Source organism: Muscardinus avellanarius (genome assembly GCF_963383645.1).
Source record: "Muscardinus avellanarius genome assembly, chromosome: 4".
Classification (NCBI taxonomy): domain Eukaryota; kingdom Metazoa; phylum Chordata; class Mammalia; order Rodentia; family Gliridae; genus Muscardinus; species Muscardinus avellanarius.
Window position 1 is genome coordinate 126,345,291 of NC_137789.1, and position 22,432 is coordinate 126,367,722.

At 36.7% G+C, this 22,432-nt stretch overlaps 1 protein-coding gene across 2 annotated transcripts in view; it reads left to right on the forward strand.

The window, feature by feature from the left end:
- EXOC6 (exocyst complex component 6) overlaps window positions 1–22,432 on the forward strand; it is a gene marked incomplete at both ends in the record, with an annotated part of 189,414 nt that overhangs the window by 109,877 nt on the left and 57,105 nt on the right. For both annotated transcript variants that reach the window (XM_080693998.1, XM_080693999.1), the window contains one exon: window positions 9,428–9,607. In XM_080693998.1, coding sequence (XP_080550124.1) covers window positions 9,428–9,607 — 180 coding nt within the window. The remainder of the gene's footprint in view (window positions 1–9,427; window positions 9,608–22,432) is intronic.

The following is a 22,432-nucleotide window of genomic DNA, read 5'->3' on the forward strand; positions in this document are numbered from 1 at the left end:
TTGTGCACCTATGTTTGAGAACTGCTGATAGGATGGTCTCATTTAATGTTTTTACATCAGAATAAAAAATAGTTCTCAAATTATGCTAGATAAACTTCTGCCTCCAGAGGGCATTGTTTATTTAACTAGTAAAGGAAGAATTAATTACTTTATTACCTGCATCTTTAAATTTTATCTAAGACCTGGTATATTTCTGACATCTTGTGAGGTAATAAGAATGTAGTGAATTAGTTCATGCACAATCAAGGGCCCATGTGTGGTTTTTTTTTTTTAAATACTTTTATTGGTGCATTGTAATTATACATAATGAGGTTCAGAGTGATAGAAACATACATATTTTCTAATAATTTTATTTGGCTGAATTATAAAGTAAGCAGAATCCTTAGTCTTTGGAAAAGTTTTTTCAGGTGTTATATTTAAAACAAGTTCCTAGCCGGGTGTGGTTGCGTGCATTGTAATTCCAGCATTAAAGAGGCTGAGACAGGAGGATCCGGGTTCAAGGACAGCCTCAGCTACTTAGTGAGGCCCTTTGCAACTTAGTGAGACCTTCTTTCAAAATAAAGAGTAAAAATAGGGCTGGAGGTGTAGCTCAGAGGTAGAATGCCCCTGGGTTCAATCTCCAGCACCACGAACAAACAAACAAAAACCTTCTGTTCAGAACTTCTGTCTAAAATTTATCTTTCACACAGTACAGCCATTTACTTACTGCCTTAGATTTCTTTACTTGCTATTATGCTCTATGGAAATCATTAATACACTTCTTACAACTTCAAACACCTTTCCCCCAACTTTTTTTTTTTTTTTTTTTGGTGGTACTGGGGCTTCTGGAAACCCTTCTACCTCTGGGCTACACCCCAGACCTATTTTTATGTTTTTATTTGGAAACAGGGTCTCTTAAGCCAGAGAGGCTGGCTTCGAACCTGCACGATCCTCCTGTCTCCGCCTCCCAAGTGTGGGGATTACAAGCGTGCGCCACCACGCCCGGCTCTCTCAACTTTTAAAATATCTTAAGTTTGTCTTAACCTAGACAGTTTATGGGAAAGGCAGAATCTGGTCTTGGTGTCACCTCAGAAAAGTAGGTTAACACCAAAGTTCTTGATAGTAACAACAAGAAAAATAATCAGTAAGTTTTTATATCTTCCTTTTATTTTTGCTTAGTTTCTTTTTTAAAACTAGTCTTTTCTTTTCTTTTTTGGTGGGTCTGAGGATGGAACCCAGGGGCATTCAACCATCTCGCCACACACCCCCCCTATTTTTTTGAAACAGGGTCTCACTAAGTTGTGGAGGGCCTAAGTAGCTAAGGCTGTCCGAGAACCGCAATCCTCCTGTCTCAGCCTCCTGAATGCTGGGATTACAAGTGTGTGCCACCACGCCCACCCAAAAGTAGAGTTTTCTGAATCACTTGATCGCTGAACATGAAGTCCAGCAAGCATATAATTAAAATTACTTTATGTGACTGTACAGTGAATGATTTTATCATTTTAATTTCTTTCCTTCAGATAAACATTTTTATTTTCCCTCATGATTTCAAATTTTCTTCACTCCTTCAACTTTTTGTTAATAGTTTAATTGTTGCATATTTATGTTTAAGAATCTATACATTAGAAAAGGGAATTAAGAAGCATACTGTTGGTTTTAAAGCTATATTTAAGTTAGACTCTTAAAAGAATACCCATTTTTTATAAAACAAAAATTTAATCAAGTATTTTAGTGCTTTAAGTTTGGAGGAGTCCCTTGACCCTGCTTGATGGGACACTTGGCCTAGCATGTGTGCCTGAGTTCCTTCCCCAGCACAGCAAATAATAAAGAAATCATACAGTCATAAATAAGCTAATAATGTTCGACATCTCTTTGTCTTCCTTTCTGGTATAGTGGCATCCCAGAAAGCAAGAGAATCATAAACACAGTCTGAGTGCAGATAGGCCTACAGCAGAAGATAGAAGTGATTCGTCCCTCAGTTTTCTTTGGTGATAGAAGGGTTGAGTATTTATGGGGTGATTGTGTAGTACTGAGTTTTAGCCCTCTCATACACATCAGTTGTCTGGAATTGCTGTCTGACTTAATTTCTGTAGCGACCTATATTAATCTTCTTAGACTCAGTAAAGATAGTGAGACATGAAGAAGGAGGTTTATGAACACGGGCAAAATGCAAACTGATAAACACTTCAAAAATATTGTTTCAAGAAACTGACTTACAGGTGGTAGCAAGGTGTGTTTAGGTGTAGTTCTATAAGTCACAAGTATTTGCAAAGAAAGACTTAAGTACTGTGGAATTAATTAGTTAACTACCTCTCCCTGGTGCTGTTAGGAATGTTAGAGAGAGGTGTGTATTACTGCCATGGTTAATAGATATTAAATATGACCCCCTTGTTTAGTTGCTAGTGTTTCACATTTCAAAAGATAATTCTGTGAATGTTCAATATGCATTTTTTCTCTTTTACGTGTAATAACTTCTGTAAGTTAAGTTAACCTGGACAAAGTAGAAGGCTTGAAATGCCTGATATGTTAATCATCTCTGTGAAGTTCACTTAATAAACATTTATTGAGCATTACTAGGAATCTAACATTTGTAGATAGAAGAAAACTAATCATTTTTTAACTCCTATAGGTGCCAAGTACTGTTAGGTACTTTGAATTAATTAAAGATAAGTGAACTAGTGGGAATTAGACTCTTTTTCATTTCTCAAATTTCTTTCCATTTTTTTCTACTAAGTAAACTAAAGTAGTGGCCCTCATTCTTTATGAGCTAGTTCTTCATTACTCATTATTTGCTAGGATGGCAATTTTTTTTGTGTGTGTGTTACTGGGGTTCCTGGAAACCCTTCTACCTCCGGGTTACACTCCCAGACCTATTTTATATTTTTATTTGGAAACAGGGTCTCTTAAGCCAGCGCGGCTGGCTTTGAACCTGCGCCATCTTCCTTGTCTCCGCCTCCCAAGCGCGGGGATTACAAGAGTGTGCCACCGCGCCCGGCTCATGGATGGCAATTTTTTAAATGGCCAAAAATTTCTTGACACTTCTCTTATTGAGTAGTGGAAGTCTATGTCCCCTCTTTGCAACTGGGGCAGACTTGTGATTACTTTGACTAGAATATGATGGAAATGATGTGAGACTTGTGAGGCTGCTTTCCTCTAAGCATGGGACCCTGTCTTGAAGCCCGGATGTATGGAGAGGTTACCCATGCCAGGATCCAGACACATGAGTGAAGAAGCCTTCAGATGATTCTGACCCTCAGCGATTGAGTCTTGTTCCCAGCCTTCAAAGCATTCTAGCGCAAGCCCTAGATATCATAGAGCAAAGTCACTTTTTTTGTTGTTGTTGTTGTTTGTTTTTGTTTTATTTTGTTTTTTGGTGGTACTGGGGATGGAACACTTCTACCTCCGAGCTATACTCCCAGAACTATTTTATATTTTTATTGTGGGGATTACAAGCGTGAGCCACCACGCCCAGCAAAAGTACTTGTTATTTTAAGCCACTAAGTTTTGGGGTAGTTTATTAGTCAACAGTGGGAACTGGAACCGCAACTGACATCAACACTTTTTCCCAAGTTCTTATTTTTTCCATGTCATCAGGTAGCTTTCTCTCCATAAAATCTTTCCAGTCTCCATGATCTCTCTTTCTCTCTCTCTCTCTGTTTTGCCACATTTTTAATCTACATATAGTAAATACTAATTTGTTCACATTTATTTGTTCTATGATTACTTTGTATATGGTATTTTTCTGTCCCAACTAGATCATAAATGTCTTCAACATTTTCATTTAGTAAGTACTCATTTACTGACTCTGTGCCAAATACTGTTCTAGCTACTGGAGATATATTGGTGAGGAAAAACAGGCAAAGACTTCCTGCTTTAATGGAGCTCACGTTTTGGTGGATTCCTGCATTGCTCAGATTGCTGAACAAATAGTGACTGATAAAGTATTATTGGTAGCACTAGTGTTTAGCTTCTCAGTTTTAAGATGTCTATGAGATTTTATATTGCATTTTTATATTGTTTTAATGTAGTGAGACCAATAGCTGAAGTTACATAAATATTTTGAATCGGAACTAATTTTGTATTTATTTTATTTTTTGGATTATTAATTTATTTTTTAGTGTATATTATAGTCTTACATCATAATGTAGATCATGTTGACAATGGCATACATTCACACAGTACTTGGTGCCCCCTCCCCGCTTCTCCATTCCCCTCCCTCCCAATACCAAGTGTCCAGATTGACAATGTTATGTTCACATGTATACACATAGTTGAAGGTAGTATTTCCGTTAATGAACCTCAGTCAGAACTCATTTTGATACTACCATGGTTAGTGGCACTTCATTATACTTTTAGTTAATACCATCAACATTAACTTATCTTAGATTCCTGTCTTACTTAAAGTAGTGCTTAACTTTTTAATGTGGTTAAGAAGAACCACTGTCAAAGATTTCTATGTTTATGTCAAGATTGTATTAGATCTCTGAGTGGGGATTCCTGTTCCAGTCCTACTGTGAAAGCAAGCATGCAGATGGAAAAATGGCTGCCAGTAACTTGTTTTTCTCATCTCATTGTGGGAGTGAGTAGTGAGTGGGAACGAGTGGAAGTGGAGCCAAAAAAAAGGCATTAAAATGCGGAGATGGTACATTTTGATCATTCATATATACCTTTCTATAGACTTCCCATTTTGAAAATTTTAAGGCACACAAACTAGCATACTTAGAGTTTCCGATTATATTTTTTAAGTCCCAACCCAACAGCACCGCTTCCACAAATCTTTTAGTAACATGTCAGTTAAGTACTAATTATTTTCTCCTCTGTTTACTCAGGATGCTTTGTTAAACTTCTAATCTAGCATTAGTCATGTTGTGCTAATGTTGTGTTTCTCCTTGGATTGTGAAATCCTTGCGGTTAGGGACTGTCTTACTCATCTCAGTGTCCTTACGGTGCTCTTACTCCTAGTCATGATATAAATTGTATGTTAGGTTAAATTGTATTCAAATGTAATACGTGCTTTTAATAATGCTGAGTGATACTGGGTTTCCTCTTAATCAAGGTAATAGTCTAGATAAATATTAGTTTTTCCAGAAACATTTTGTTATCCAACTCTCAAGCTCTACTGGTCAGAGCGGCAAGTTTTTCATTGGTTATTTAGGAGTTTATAGTTTAATTTGTATATATTTGTGAATTCTCAAAGTGCCTTTAGCTTATTAGTTTCTGATTTCATTCCGTTGTCGTGAGAACATGGTCAGTACACCTCCCATCCTTTTAAGGTGTGTTCTATGTCCTCATGCTCACTCTGCTCTCGAGTGAGTCCCACTTGACAGTAGTGTGCAGCCTGCTGCTGAGGGGAGAACTTTTTACCTGTGTGTTAGGTCTAGTTGATTTTTATTGTTGGTTAAATCTTGGATTTCTGCCACCTGTTTGAATCTGCTCTTGAACCTTGCCAGTAAAAATTTTTTTCATTTCACTTAATCGTGTTTTTCACTAGAGAGACATTGTTCTATCTCTTTTTCTTTTGGTTTTTTAGACTTGACTTCCTTTTGTCTTTTGAACATATTTTTAAATAACTTGTTTAAAGTTTTTGTTTTATAAATCTCACCTCTGAACTTCCTCATAGATTTCTATTGATTGCCCCTCTCCTCCCCATATGAGAGTATATTTGATTATTTGCATGACTTGCAATGTTTTGTTGATAACTGATCCTTTAAAGTAATATAATGTGAGCTGGGCATGGGGGTGCACATTTGTAATCCCCGCGCTTGGGATGCTGAGACAGGAGTATCACACAGATTTGAAGCCAGCCTTAGCTACTTAGTGAGGCTCTCAGCAACTTAGTGAGACCTTGTTTCCAAACAAAATATAAAATAGGTCCGAAGGTAGAAAGCTTTTGGGTGCCACTCCCAGTACCACCAAATAAATAAATAAATAAATAAATAATATAATATAATGTGGCAACTTTATAAATCAGATTCTCTTTCATCCCTTGAGTTTGTTTTTATCTTGATTTTTATTTGTTTAGTTACTTTTCTGAACTAAATCTATAAAGTCTGTATTCTTAGTAATATGGAGCCACTGAAGTCTCTGCTTGTTTAGCTTAATGGTTACCTAATGTTTAGACATAGATTTCGCTGAAAGTCTGGAATTAGTACCCTAGTCCTTGGCAAGACTATGTATATTGGGGCATGACTTAATAAACACTGAAGTAGGAAATTAACTCTACCTTAGCTTTACTTCCTGCCTGCACAAGGATTCAAGGTCAGCCACAAATGAGATCTTAGAGCCTTCTCAGCTCTTTTTTGATCAGGTACGCATTCCTACACATGCCCATGGACTTCTAGATTCCTAGGAATATGTCAAAGCATTTCAGATCCATCTTTGGACACCTCATTTCCCAAGTTTTTCTTTTAAGCTTTTTGGCTTACCTGTTGTGTGCTCCAATTGTTATCTACCTCCTCGAGCATCCTCTATATTAAAAATTGCCTCTAATTGTTTTTGACATATGCACTGGTTTTGAAGACGTAAATTCCTTCAATTTCTGTTTGTCATGGAAGCTTCTTATTTCTCCATCTAATTTGATAGATAGTTTTGTGGGGTAGAAAATTTTTGGCTGGAAACTTTTCTTTCAGAGTTTGGAATATGTTACTCCAAGCCCTTCTGGCTCTCATGACTTGGTTTGGGAAGTCTGGAGTGATTCTAATTGGTTTGCCTCTGAATGTCACTTGGCCTTTTGTTTTTGTTGCCTTTAGTATTCTCTTTTTGGCTTCCACATTGGTCATTTTGACAATTATGTGGCATGGGGATCCTCTTCTCTGATCCTGTCTAAAGGGAGTTCTATAAGTTTCCTGGACCTGTGTATCGACCTCAAGCTCTATGTTTGGAAAATTTTCTGCTATTACTTCCTTGAAGAGATTATTGATCCCTTTGGTTTCACCTTCTTTTCCCTCCTGTATTCTAGTTATTCTTTGGTTAGCTCTCTTAAAATTGGCCCATATTTCTTCAGTGTCAAATTCCTGTTGTCTGATTTTTTTTTCTAATTTATAAACTATGCTTTTGTTTTTGGAGTGATCATCTTTCTTTCTTTTTTTTTTTTTTTTTTTGGTGGTTCTGGGGGTAGAACCCAGAGGCTTTCTACCTCCGGGCTATACTCCCAGATCCATTTTATATTTTATTTGGAAACAGGGTCTCACTAAGTAGCTGAGAGCCTCACTAAGTAGCTGAGGCTGGCTTTGAACCTGTGTGATCCTCCTGTCTCAGCCTCCCAAGCGCAGGGATTACAAGTGTACGCCACCATGCCTGGCTGGAGTGATCATCTTCTAAGAGTGAGATTCTATTCTCCATATGGTCTAATCAATTGTTTATACTTTGAATTGAGGCCTTTACTTCAATGATTGTGTCCTTTATTTCTTTTAAACTCTCTCTAAATTCTTTTTGAAGGTCCTGTATTATTTCTACAGTTATATTCCTGATTTGATCTTCTGGAGATCTCTGAATTTCTGTGTTATCAGGTTCTGATGTTGTGGGATTGTGGGCATTCATTGCTCCATTGCTATTTCTCTTTCCCATTATTTCAGAAGTTTGTGCCTTCCCTGGGTTCTTCCCTAGGTCACTACAACTTCACTTTGGGTGCTCTGGATCTCGAGTTTGTTTTCATGTCAGTCACCACTACTCCTTTACTGGGTTTTATCACAAAGTCTCAGACCCAGGGAGTTAATTGAGGCTGCGCGAGACCATGGGGTTGCCAGGCTGGGTGTTTTCCCACAGAGAGCTGCGACTAGGGTGTGATATTTCTGCTACCACTGCTCCTTCACTGCAAAATCTCAGACCCAGGGAGATTTCAAAGCTGCGCAAGTCCCTGGGGGTGCAGTACTGGGATTTCTCCTTTAGGGCCGCAATTTCACTTATGGTTATTGAGTGCGCTGGTCTGGAGCTGTCACGGGTACAATGAACTCGCTGCCACTGCTGGCAATATGGCGCTGCTGCCACACCCTCGGCCATGAGGTTGGCATATTTCTTTTCTGGTTTTGAGCTCTGTTCTGAGTCCCTGGAGGGCAGGATGAGCTTGGCCTCTGGCATTTTGGACTAGTCAAGCCCTAATTGAGGCCAGATATAGACTTTTATGCAAGTTGAGATGGGATCTTCCAGGGAACCACCAGATAGGTGAAATAGTGATAAGTCTTTGGGAATGTAACTTTGAAGGAAGGATCTCCAACCCTGTTCTACCATCTCTATTTCGGGCAGGTTATTGATTTTCACCACAGTTGCAGGATAATGATTTTCAGAGGTGTTGTGGAGCTGGAATAGGGTGTGGGATATAGAAATAGGGCATAATAAAATGCTATAAAGCCCATATTCTTACCAAAATTTAGTTTTTTTCCTTGAATAAATGCTGGATTACTTATAATACCTAACACAATATCAGTGCTATATAAATAGTATGGTGTATTGTTTAGGGAACAATGACAAGGAAAAATGTCTGTACATGTATAGTACAGACATAATTGTTTCCAAATGTCCAGAGTTCTGAAACAGTTGATTTTTACCATTTTTGGTAGCTTTCTTATTACTTATATGGAGAAGAAAATGTTTAGGGATATTTACCCTGCTGTTTTTTTTTGTTGATATTATTTTGTCATTTCTTTTCTCCTTAGAATCATCTCTCCCATCAGACCCCCCCCACCTCTTAAACTGAGAGCACTAACAACTATAGCTTGTCCTTGTACCCACAGATTCCACATTTGTGGCTTCAGCCAACCTTAGGTCAAAAACATTTGCGAAAAAATATGTCTGTACTATACATGTACAGACATTTTTCCTTGTCATTTTTCCCTAGACAATACAATATACTGTTTATATAGCACTGACATTGTGCTAGGTATTATAAACAATCTAGAAATGATTTGAAGTGTATGGGAGGATGTATAGATTATATGCAAATACTATGCCGTTTTATATAAGAGACTTTAGCATCCTTGGAATTTGGTATCTATGGAAGAAAGAGAATCCTGGGACCAACCCCTTCCCACCCCCAGGATACCAAGGTGCAGCTGTATTTTGTTTTTTCTGTCATAATCCAACTTACTTTCTCTCAGTGGGTAGGCATGGTCATCTGTGTCCTTGATAACTTCTGTTTTCCTTACTTATGTTTTCTCTAAGGGTCTTCATAAAGTTGTAAAAACAAGTCAAAAGTTACTTATAAAATTTCTGATCACATAAAGACAAAAAGGTGATAATGAAGTTGGAAAAGAAAGAAGAAATGTGGTATCTGGTCAAATACACAGAGTACTGGCAGCCAAAAAGCCAACAGCTTTCCTGGGCTTTGAAGAAATGGCTGACATATTAGAACAAAGAAAATATAAAATAAAATGTGGAATTTTAAGAAAACTTGCTTTATTATTTACTTCTGTAGTTGTATCTTATTTTTTACTGCTATTTTGTCTCCTATCAGGATGCTCGACATGCTGCAGAAGGAGAAATATACACCAAACTCAATCAAAAAATAGATGAATTTGTTCAGCTTGCTGATTATGACTGGACAATGTCTGAACCAGATGGAAGAGCTAGTGGTTATCTAATGGATCTTATTAATTTTTTGAGAAGCATCTTTCAAGTGTTCACTCATTTGCCTGTAAGTATCAACAGTTTCAAAAATTGTATTGTAAATTTGCATGCTAAAATATGTTTTAGAATTTAACATTAGTTTGAAACTTACTTAAACCAACTTCCTAGTCTGCAAATATCCTTTCCTAATATTATAAATCTTTCTATAAAGAATCATAACTTTAGGCAGTTGTTTGCAGGTTTAATTTATTTTACTTTCTAACCAAAATAACTGCAGTTCTTTTTCCACTAAAACCAAAACAAAACCCTGGAATTGACAGTGTAGACTTTGCAAAAGTCAGTATAATCATCTTGTACTCCTTTAAGATGTATGACTGTAATGCACCAATAAAAAAAATAAATAAAAGCTGGGCGTGGTGGTGCACACTTGTAATCCTAGCATTCGGGAGGCTGAGACAGGAGGATCGCGGTTGGTGGATAGCCTCAGCTACTTAGGGAGGTCCTTTGCAACTTAGTGAGACCCTGTTTCAAAATAAAGAATAAAAGAGTAGGGCTGGGAATGTTGCTCGGAGGTAGAATGCCCCTGGGTTCCATCCCTAGTACCACAATCAATCAATCAATCAATCAATAAATGTCAATATAATCAATGACTTTTTTAGTTAGAAAGGGCCAAGAAGTTTTTAGGCAAGAGATGAAAAATGAAACAGGATCATTGCTCTATTCTAGTAGATATCTATAGTGCACCTTTGTCTTAAACTTCTGCTGATGAAACACTTAAAAAAACAAACAAAAAAGGTACAGCAAGGCCAGTTGGGCATGAATAGGCTGCAACACTGGCTTCTTCAGATGAGGACTGCAAAGGCCAAGAGATGGGATGAATATGCTCTTATTAAGTATATCCAGAAACAATAGAACTGCTAAAACAGGAATGGAGTAGTTTCATACAAATAAGAAGAAAATTGTTAATTTTTTTTATGGTATTGGAGATGGAACCCAGAGACATTCTACGTCCAAGCTACGCCCCAGCCCTATTTTTATTTTTTTATTCTTTATTTTGAAATAGGGTCTTATTGTGTTGCAAAGAGCCTCACTATGTAGATGAGGCTGTCTGTGAACCACAATCCTCCTGTCTCTGCCTCCCAAATGCTGGGACTACAAGTGTGCGCCACCATGCTAAGATTTATTAATGTTTTTACTTCATGATATTAGATGTAGCTGAATATTAAAATAAGGTATTTAATCTAGAACCTACAGAACTGCCACCAGCTCTCTCCCTTTTTTGAAATGAAAAGAAAAAAAAATATTTTTCTCCTTCTTTACTCTTTCCCCATTAGGAGTTACTCCAAAGAGCTGATTAGAATAATCTTTGAAGGAAGTTGCTTTTAAAAATAAATAGAAGAATATTTTAAAATAGATTTTAATCATGAATCTGGGCCAAGGAACTTAGAAGCTTACCCATGGATAATATTGCATTCCTAAATACTATCCTTGAAATGAAAAAATAAACCTGTAAATACTGTTAATTTTGTATCAACTAATTTCTAAAGAAACTATTATTTGCTGAATTAATTTGAAGTTGCCTTCTCAGTATAAGTCTCCCCACTTCTAGCCAAAAGCAAGTCTCAAGAATAAACACATATACACTCATGCAGATACACAGACATTGTGTTTTTATGTTGTGATACCTACATTGCAAGTTGGTGTGAGATGATAGGCAGGGATTTTACGCATAAATGAGATAGGACTAAAAGTATATGTTGGAGCTTCTTGGAAGGTTGACATCCTGGAGGGGATCCCACTGTCTCAGAGGCATTTATGGCACTAAGGAAGAGATTCCTGGACTAGCTAGATTACGCCTCATTTCGTGTAACATTTCAGATGGTTTTAGGTGAGTCTTTATGTGCCATTTTGGATTTTTATCTCATCTAACATGGAGTGTCCTACAAAGGACATAAACTTTTATACAATGTAGACCAGCAAACTCAATGATAAATATTGGACATGACCATATAAGAGGAAAATAATAGTTCACAGCTAAGAAAATAGGAAATGTCTATACAACATTATATTCCTATTCAAGGGTGAACTAAAAAATTTTTAAGCAAAAATACTATTTTAACTATGATAATCTTTATAGTTGATACAGTGATTATTTTGTGGCTTAGTATATTAATTCTCTGAAAGCCTGAAATTATATAAATTATTCAACTAGATTGTTGTCTTTCAAGCAAAGAATAAAGGCAAAATTTATTAAGTGTATTCTTTGTCTAAGCAAAATATGACCTTATGTAAGATCATTTTTACTAATATGTTTTAAGCTGAAAATGATTTCTTAGTTTATTCTTGGACCCAGATAGGGGGATCAGTTTTGAAGTTCAAGCCTCAAAGAAGCTTCAGAAGATGTTATTGCAGTCAGCCCCGAGTCAGTAGCCCCATCCAGGGTTGGGCCCTGGATTTGGTTTTGGAAATGTTCAGTAACACTAGAGTGAATTAGAGTCAACGGAAGCTGTGAGCAAACTAAATGCTACTCTTTCCAGTAGTGCAAATACCGGCCAATGTGGAGGTAGATTTCTGGGATAGAGAAGGCTCTCTCCCCTCCCCTCTACTCTGGAAAGACCTAAGATTGAACATACTCAGCTGAAAAGCTCCGCCTACAGCTTTACTGTCTAGTTTCTTGTTAACCCGGTCACTTTTGCAAACGAATGTTTTCTGTACCAAGGATTGCCATGATGTACAGGTGCTAATCTCACTACCCAGCAGAAGTTCTGTTGGTTCTAGAAAAGTTGCAGTCTAATCGAAATTTTTTCTCTGCTTACGGGATACAAGGGCAGTAGAAGTTAATAGAAATTATGGTTTTGATGGGGCCAAGGGAAAAAGCTGTGATTTTCACAGATTGTGGTAACAGTAGAAAGCTGTAGTATTTGGAGAACTAGTAGTAATATCTGCTTTACATCCTGTCTCCAGGGTTTAGATGAGTGAGAGAGCTAATAAATCACTTCGCTCACTGGTTTCTCTTAAGAGTTGCCAGAGCAAAGGCAGGCATGGTGGCTTGCTTCTGAAGCGAGGATGGTTGTAGGATGGCCTCTGGAATTAAAAAGGCTTAGTTGGAACCTTACATCTGTAATTTACTAGCTATGGGGTCCTAGCAAGTTATTTAACCTCTCAAAGCCTCTTTCCTTCTGCAAAATGGGTATAATCCACCTCTCCCATAGGACTATCATAGGAGGAAGTAAAATGGTGTGTAAAAACATGAACTGGTATAAAGTAGGTTCTACTAATAAATGCTAGTTTTGTCTTTTCTTCTCCCTTCTTCTTTTATTATAGTTTCAAGGACCTTTATGGATTAGCTTCATTTTGTCTTTTTACTTTTTTTCTTCTTGTATTCTTGTTTTTGGTTTGTACTATTTTGTTTTCAGTTTTATACCTTTGTATTATATAGCCATTTTAAACAGTTCTTTACTAATTATGAAAGATACTATAAAGCATAATTGTTTGAATAATTAGAGCTTAGTTTCAATATTTACAATAGTTAATAGATGTTAGCTAATGTCCATGAAGTCTGATTAATGTATGAAATAAAAATTATTCAATCTCTGAATTAGTGCCTTTGAAATCAGCAAGTTTTACTACTTAAAATGTATAAGTGAGCCGGGCGTGTTGGTGCATGCTTGTAATCCCAGCATTTGGGAGGCTGAGACCAAAGAATCGTGGTTCGCAGACAGCCTCAGCTACTTAGTGAGGCCCTCTGCAACTCAGTGAGACCCGGTTTCAAAATAAAGAAAAAAAATAGGGCAGGGGGTGTAGCTCAGAGGTCGAATGCCCCTGGGTTCCATCCCTAGACCTGCAAAAAAAAAAAAAAAAAAGTATAAGTCACCCATCTTTTAAATTTTTTTCTAGCAATTAGTAAATATAGCTAAGAAAGAAAATAAAAATTGCTTTTACCTTGTCAAAGAGTTATCGCTGTTATCATTTGGGCTTTTGTCAAGTCATTTTTTCCTATGTATGTGTGGCATGCACTTTGTTCCTAATTTATAAGTAAGTTTTTTTTTTTTTTTTTTTTGTGGGTTTGGGGATGGAACCCAGGGGCATTCGACCTCCAAGCTACAGCCCCTGCCCTATATTTTATTCTTTGTTTTGAAACCGGGTCTCACTGAGTTGCAGAGGGCCTCACTAAGTAGCTGAGGCTGTCCATGAACCGCGATCCTCAGGTCTCAGCCTCCCGAATGTTGGGATTACAAGTGTGCGCCACCATGCCCGGCTGTAAGTTTGTTTTTTAAAAGACAGTATATAAACCAGCAAATTTATTATTATTATTATTATTATTATCATTATTATTATTATTACTATTATTATTTTTTGGTGGTACTGGGGTTCCTGGAAGCCCTTCTACCTCCAGGCTACACTCCCAGACCTATTTTTACATTTTCATTTTTGGAAACAGGGTCTCCTAAGCCAGCACACGCGGCTGGCTTCGAACCTGCGCGATCCTCCTGTCTCTGCCTCCCAAGCGCGGGGATTACAAGCGTGCGCCACCACGCCCGGCAGCAAATTTATTTTTAAAAAAGCATTAGAAGCTGGGCATGGTGGCTCATGTTTGTAATCCTAGTACTTGGGAGACTGAGACAGGAGGATCTTGGGTTCCTAGCCAGCCTCAGCTACTTAGTGAGGCCCTCCACAACTTAGTGAGATCTTGTTTCAAAATAAAGAATTAAAATAGGGCTGTTGGTGTGGCTTGAAGGTAGAATGCTCCTGGGTTCTATACCTAGAACCACAAAAAGAAAAAAAAAACATTAGGCACGATTTACCACACATGTGAATATAAACAGAAAACGTTTTCAAGCAACTTGAACATTCAGTCATTCTTCATGGCTGCCAGTGGAACTCAGCAACGTTTTACCGTGAACCTACTGCCTAAGACTGGTCTGTTTCTGAAAGAAACAACTAATATTTCCTTCCTTTTTAAATGCTAATCATGTGTTTGCATCAATCAAGATATCTTATTGATTGATAACCACTAAGGGATTATGTGTAAATGATCATGAGTTTTTCATTTCATCAAGTATTCATCCATAGAAGGGGTCCAGTTTATCCAGATGTTTATACTAACAGTTATCTTTTATAGTAGAAGTGAACAGAAGATCTTGCATGATCAGTTTGCTCCTATTTCTTTCCTTAGAGGAACTGTCTATTGCTTTACCTTTAACCAAAATGTAATGTTTGTCTGCTTACTCTAAAGGTGTTAGATTTGTAATAACTCTGGTTTCTATTTGAGTTTTCAATGTTAAAAACTTTTTTCCCCAGAATGATCTTTTCCTATTGCTTTCTCATATGCTCAATTTTTGGTTTTTCTGCAATAATGGAAGTGGCATGATGGATTATCAAGAAAAGATAGGAATTTAGCAATAAAATTAGTTTGTTGTTGGCCTATGCTTCTCTACATTGCAAACATGATTGGGTATTTTTCAAGAAAAGCACTTTTTGGTTAAAGGTATATCTTGCTTTAGAGAATAGATATCTGAAAAGTTGTTTATAAGAAAGTATCTTTTGTGTGTGTGTGTGTGGTGCTGGGGATTAAACCCAGGGACATTCTACCTCCAAACTATACCCCTGACCCGATTTTTTATTTTTTATTTTGAAACAAGTTCTTACTAAGTTGCAGAGGGCCTCACTAAGTAGCTGAGGCTGGCCATGAACCCTGATCCTCCTGTCTTAGCCTCTCAAGTATTGGGATTATAATCATGTACCCCCATGCCCAGCTAGAAGAATATCTATTAATAGGATTATTCCTCCCAGTATCTTTTATCTAAGATTAGAGATGACTTTCTTTTTTTCTTTTTTTTTTTTAATTGGTGCATTGTAGTCATACAAGTCTTAATGGGATAAAAGATTTGTGGAGACATACATGCACGCATCACCCAATTAGCCCTTACCAGATCCCCACCCCATTCCCTCCCCATCCCTCCTTCCCATGTTTGGCTTAGTGATTGACTTTGATATGTTTGTTTAAGTACATCATGTGCTTTAGAGAGTTTCCCTCTTCCCCCTCCCATCCTCTCAGTTAGCTTGCTTTTTTGCTCCACTATAGAGTTCCTCCTGTTACCCATTTCTCCCTAGCTTTCACATATTTAGGGAAGGCATCCGATTTCTTATTTTTTTGTGAATGACTAATCTTACTTAGCATGATGTCCTCGAGTTCCATTCATTTCTCTGTAAATGATGTAATTGTGTTTTTCTTTAGGGCTGAGTAAAATTCCATTGTGTAAGCCAGGCGTGGTGGCGCACGCTTGTAATCCCCCCCACTTAGGAGACTGAGACAGGAGGATTGCGTAGGTTCGAAGCCAGTCTCAGCTACTTAGTAGGGCTTTCAGCAACTTAGTGAGACCCTGTTTCCAAATAAAAACTATAAAAATAGGTCTGGGAGTATAGCCCGGAGGTAAAATGCCTCTGGGTTCCATCCTCAGTACCACACACACACACACACACACACACACACACACACACACAAATTTCATTGTGTACATATCGCACAGTTTTATAATCCATTTATCTGTTGATGGACATCTTGGATGGTTCCATAGTTTGGCAATGGTGTATTGTGCAGCTATGAACATAGATACGCATGCATTAGTTTGGTAGTTTGGTTTCTTTTCTTTTGGGTAGATACCCACAAGTGGTATTGCTGGATCAAATGGTAAGTTTGTTTTTTCCTCTGAGGATCCTTCATACTGTTTTCCAAAGTGGTTGCACTAATTTGCAATCCCACCAACAATGTATTAGAGTTCCCACTCCTCCACATCCTCGCTCTATTGAGAGAATGCGACCTCATGATCCTACAAGGAAATATATTGAACATATCTCTTCCCAGTTGTGCATTCAGTGACGTCATACTGGTAGCCAGGGGAGGATTAATTAGACCATCAAAACCAGGAAATGGAACAAATGAGGGCTTTTCCCCCAGAGAATCGTTGTTAAAAATTTACTAGCACAGCCGAGCGTGGTGGTGCATGCTTGCATCCCCGCGCTTGGGAGGCTGAGACAGGAGGATCGCACAGGTTCAAAGCCAGCCTCAGCTAATTAGTGAGGCTCTCAGCAACTTAGTGAGACCCTGTTTCCAAATAAAATATAAAATAGGGCTGGAAGTATAGCCTAGAGGTAGAAAAGCCCCTGGGTTCCACCCCCAGTAACACACACACACACACATACACACACACACACACACAAAAAAAAAAATTAATAGCATACCACTAAATAGAATATAAATTTTAAAATTACAGTCAGAGAAAGGCTGTTTTCTTACCTTGAAAAATAATTATATTGCTAAATGAGAAGTTAAAAAATTAAAAATTCAGTAGAAACAACTTCCAAGATAGAGGTATGCCACAAATGTTGATTGGTCTTTAAATGAAGTATTTATTTCTTTATCTATATAGTTCCCTTTTGAGTGTTTTTCTTTTTAAGTATTTAATTTAAAAGGCCTTTTCTTGTCTTTTGTTTATTTTGGCTGTTTTATTGATATGTTATCTTTTGTAAGTTCACCCCCCAAATTGTAAGTTCTTTATATTACTAACGTATATATCTGTTGCAAGTGCACATTTTCATTTATTTCCATTAGTGATTTCAAACACTCTGCTTTCTTTAATTGAGAAACAAATCTACATTCAATAGTAGAAGAAGATACATGATTTGGAAATACATGGATCTGTTTTTCTAAAAAAAAAGAATTATTTTTTTTTAAGTTGCAGCACTATCTTAAAATTTTGAGGTTTGGATTCTAGGTCTGATTCTTCCAGTTAATCAGCATTGTGATTGAATACAAATCTTTACCCTCTGCATTAATTTGCTAATGTCTATTTTATTTCATAGGGAAGAAAATAAAGGTTATTTAAAAAAAAAAAAAAACACCTTACTTCTAGGCCGGGCATGGTGGTGCACGGTTGTAATCCCAGCATTCGGGAGGCAGAGACCGGAGGATCAGGGTTCACAGACAGCCTCAGCTACTTAGCAAGGCCCTTCACAACTCAGTGAGACCCTGTTTAAAAAAATAAAAGACTTTAGCCGGGCGTGGTGGCACACGCTTGTAATCCCCGCACTTGGGAGGCGGAAACAGGAGGATCGGGCAGGTTTGAAGTCAGCCACGCTGGCTTAAGAGACCCTGTTTCCAAATAAAAATATAAAAATAGGTCTGGGAGTGTAGCCCGGAGGTAGAAGGGCTTCCAGGAACCCCAGTACCACCAAAATAAATAAATAAATAAATAAATAAATAAATAAAGACTAAAAAAAAAAAACTTACTTCTACACCAATTAATACATTAATTGGTAGTGAGTCAAATAGTTCAGAAAGTTTGGCATTGAAAATGGCCCCTCTTCCTGCCCCACTGCCACTCTGCCAGACTACCATTTTCACCATTTTGTTTTGTTTCTTCTGATGCTTATTTATCAAAAAACAGAGAGGTGATATCCTGCTATGAAAGATAAGCACCCTCCCTTCTTTCCCACCCCCTCGATCTTTAATATTTCTTTTATTGTTTCTCTGTATAAAATAGTTGTACTTCTATTTCCTGTTACTTCTAATTTAATTACTCCTAATTCTTTTCTAGGTAATAGAAAAGTATTAGCTTTCCTATCTTTTGCTCTACCACTGCTTCCATTTAATTATGTTTTTTGATAGCTGTACTTTTATTTTTACCTTTATTGAAATTATTAATATGTGCATAATTTTGGCAACCACAACCTAATCTGTACTTTGCCCTAGGTTCAGTTTCCAAGCTGAACACCAGTCAACTTCATTATGACAAAATTTTTTACCTTTAAGAAACTGTAGTGTGCTATGATAAATTTTTTCCCTCTTTGTCTTTTTTGGGTCTAGTATCTTCAATTCTGGTCACTTAGAATATTTCTAGCATGGTGGCCAAATACATTGCTGTATTATATTCTATATTTACTGAACTTTAGCTTTATAATTAAAACATTTCTTTGTTGATAAGTGAATATTGTTTCTTCATATTTTATCAAGTGTATCTAAACTTACTTTCCTTCACTTGGGTGATAACCCCTTCTTTCCCATAGGCCTTTCTTCTAGAGACCTTTGTCTCTAATCTGGACCAACTGTTCTCTGCAATTATTGTACAACTATTTTCCTGGGATTTTCCTTTGCTGCTGCCCTGGGTTGGGAACTATTGTATACGTTGTGTGTGTGTTTTGCTTGTTTGTTTATTTTAGTGCATTACTGGTTTGTCTTGCTCAACTGCCTCAAACTTCCTCAGTAACTTGTTAACTTCTAAAAGGGAAGTAAGCTATTTAAGTACTTGCATATCAGAAAATAGCTTCTGTTCTCATGTTTGATTGATAGTTTTCCTGGTTATGTAATTCTTAGTAGCTTTTTCTCTTATAACTTTCATTGCATGCCTCCATTGTCTTCTGGCATCCAGGTTTCAGGATTTTTTTTTTAATTCTTACTAATGAGAAATATGGGAATGAGAAATATGAGAATTTTTAAAATTCTTACTAATGAGAAATATGGGAATATGTGATCTATTTCATTCAGTTAGCTTTTTACTCAGTGGCTCCCTGCTAAAACTTAGTGTCCTTATTCAAGGTAGGGAAATTCTCCTGTACATTCTTTTTTGATAATTTTGTTCCTCTTGTTTTTCTATTCTATTTGCTATTCCCTATCACATTCTTTTTGTTTTAAGTTTTAGGAGATTTCCCTAATTTTTATTTTTTACTATTTTAGGATATTCTATTAATTGTCTTAATTTCTTTAAGTTTTTTATACTTTTATTAGTGCATTATAGTCACACATCATAATGTAGCTCACAGTGATAGTGAAATCAATGTATACAGCACTTGGTGAGCTCCCCCCCTTAACCCATGCATGATATTGGAATTGGCATTGGTATTTTCACATATGTATACAATATCAATGGAAGCATTTCCCTTATTAACACCCCTCCCTCCTACACCACCTCCCTCCCTTCAGTGGAATTTCCCTTCTATTATCTAAAGTCCCTCTTATATCCCAATGTTTATACCCATGTTGATAGCACAGTTCACAATAGGCAAATTATAGAACCAACCAAAGTGTCCAGAACCAGTTGTATGGATAAAGAAAATATCATATAAATAAAATGAATGGAATTTTACTCATCCATAAAGAACAAAATTATGCCATTTTCAGGAAAATTGATAAAACTAGAGAATTTTCACATATTCTTTTTTATTCTGCTATTTTCCACAGTGTGATAATCCTTGGTTTTCTGTTTGCTTTTAAACACAGAAGAGCCCATATGGATTTACTCTGCTGATGTATAAGCACTTACCTTATTTTTTTGATAGACCTATGACTGGAATTATTTATATACATTTTTGGTCATTTTGCCCAGGAATTTTTTGCCTTAGAGTCAGCAGATATGAAACTAATTTTAAGATTATAGTTTCCCGTTTTCAGGGCTAACTTCCTGGGCATGTAACTTGACATGTATGGAAGGGTCCTTCATGTGATTTTATACTATACTGTTGTGATCTTGAATTTTTATTGTTTTTATTATTATTAATGTTTTGCAATACTAAGGATTGAACTCAGAGATATTATATTACTGAGCTGCTTCTTCAGCCCTTTTTATTTTTTATTTTGAAGCGGAGTTTCACTAAGTTGCCCAAACTGGCCTTAAACTTGTGATCTTCGTGCCTCAGTCTCCTAAGAGCTGGGACTATATGTGTGCACCACTGCTCCAGCCAAATTCTTACTATTTTTTGAATAAGAGACACTATGTTTTCTCATTCCATTGGATGCACATAGTATATAGGGTACTTCCTGCCTCTCTTTCCATTATCATTATGCAAAAATGAAGAGGGCTTTTTATTTTTCTGTTTTTCCTCGCTTTTCCATTTTTTTTTCCCTTCCTTTTCTTCTTCGTTTTCTTTCCAGTTTCCTACTATATGTGGAACCTCAGCTCTCCCTAAAGAGTTCTTTCGCTAGGTAAATTGCCTGTGCTCTGTAGGTGGAGGCTAACTGGCATAATTGTTCCAGAAATCTTTAGTTACTTTTCCTGTTTCCATCTCATTTCTGTCCTCTTTCATACTTGCCAACTCTGGACTTCAAATGCACAGCTGGCTACCAATTCTACTGCAGTTCCCTGGCAGCATATGATGCAAAGTGGGCTTCTCTTTCCTGTCTTACCTGCCTTCTGTCTTTCAGAAAGCATCTCTTGATGGATTCCCCTAGTCACCTTCATTTTCTATGTTGAACAATTTTTCTTTTTTCCTCTTTCTTTTCTCTTCTTCTTCCTCTTCTTCTTCTTCTTCTTCTTCTTCTTCTTCTTCTTCTTCTTCTTCTTCTTCTTCTTCTTTTTGTGTGTAATTCTATACTTTTTCTCTTGTATCTCAAGAACGGGTGTGAAACAAGCACTATCTTAGCCTAGGATCTTGATTCTGAACAACCTATTTCCTTCTCTCAGAAATAAAACGATTGAATTCGATCACCTCACAGGTCCCTATATGTAATATTGTGTTTATAAGCAACATTCGTTCAGACAGAGGTCAGGTTCTGGCTTAAAGTAGCTTTATTTATTCCGGTACCCAGTTTCCTCTCTTAGCCCTACACTTTTTTGTGTGTGCGTGTTAAGTACATGGGTTCAAATGGCCTTTCATTTGACTGAAAACTGCAGAGAACTTTAATAGTCCAGTAGACTCATTTGCTTTAATCACCTTTTCTTTTATGTGGCCTGAAAGAATTATATTAAAAATACAGAGATTGCATTTTTTGTGTTGTTGCACTGGCAGTTTGGAGTACTATTTTAGTGTTTTTCCTATCAAATGAAACTATAAATATATTATATATCCCTATAAGTTATTTTTTCTTAGTTGGATATTAATTTTAAATGTATAGGTTAATGAGTATGTTTATCTGATTTATTAAATATAATTCATATAAAATGGTCTAATGTGAAAATATATATCCTGTGATTTACACGGCAGTTGCATGTTGAGTATAATTGACTCGCCTCTACCAACAAGTTTACTAAATTTTAACTGAACTTTAAGTGGACTTTGTGGACTTTTATAGTTCCCAAGACGTCTTCACACATGTTTTTCTGTTTTGTGTGGGGGTGTAGGTGTATGAAAGTTTATTTTTAGGCCAGGGAAAAAGTGAAAGACAGAAAAGTTCCTCCCACACAGGGAGGAGGGATCCCTGAAGACAGTAACCCTACTTTGAAAGATTATAGAAAAAAAGTTAAATAAACAAAAATGATGCTGGGAGAATTTTAGATGTTAAATCTAGAAAGAACTTAGTGATTGACTAGGATCAAACCCAGTCTTCCAGAAGAATTGTCTGTCTAATGCAAGTGTCTGTCAGCCCACTGTTCACTAGGGTTAGGCAGACCTGTGGTCTTTTGGTCTTTGTTTTACTCATTTCATATTTAGTGAAGAAGATAACTTCTCATATGGAGGAGAACCTTTAGTGTATACTTGAAATCCAACTTCTATTAATAGATTGTGAGTTTCATTGGCCTAATGTAATAAGTTTAAATCCATCTATCTAAATAAATACCTTTCTCTTAAAAAATTTTAGTGGTGCTTAAACATTATATATTATATTATTGGAGTTTGAAAAGTAAATTAAGAAATGTTAAAATAAACAATACTTTAAGAATATTTAATTAAACCTGTTTTAAGGAATTAATGCTTAATTAATCTTTGACATTTTAAGGAATAAGCCAGTAATACATAATTAATACAGAACTTTGGCAGGGGCTTGCATGCATTTACATTGAGACCAGCAATGAGGCTTTTACTTTGGCTTGCCATTCAAACACTAAGGAAGAAAACACATTAAGTAATTAGCTGGATGATAATTTAGTGATGCATCGTTTCCTAAGTAATTTATTTTAAG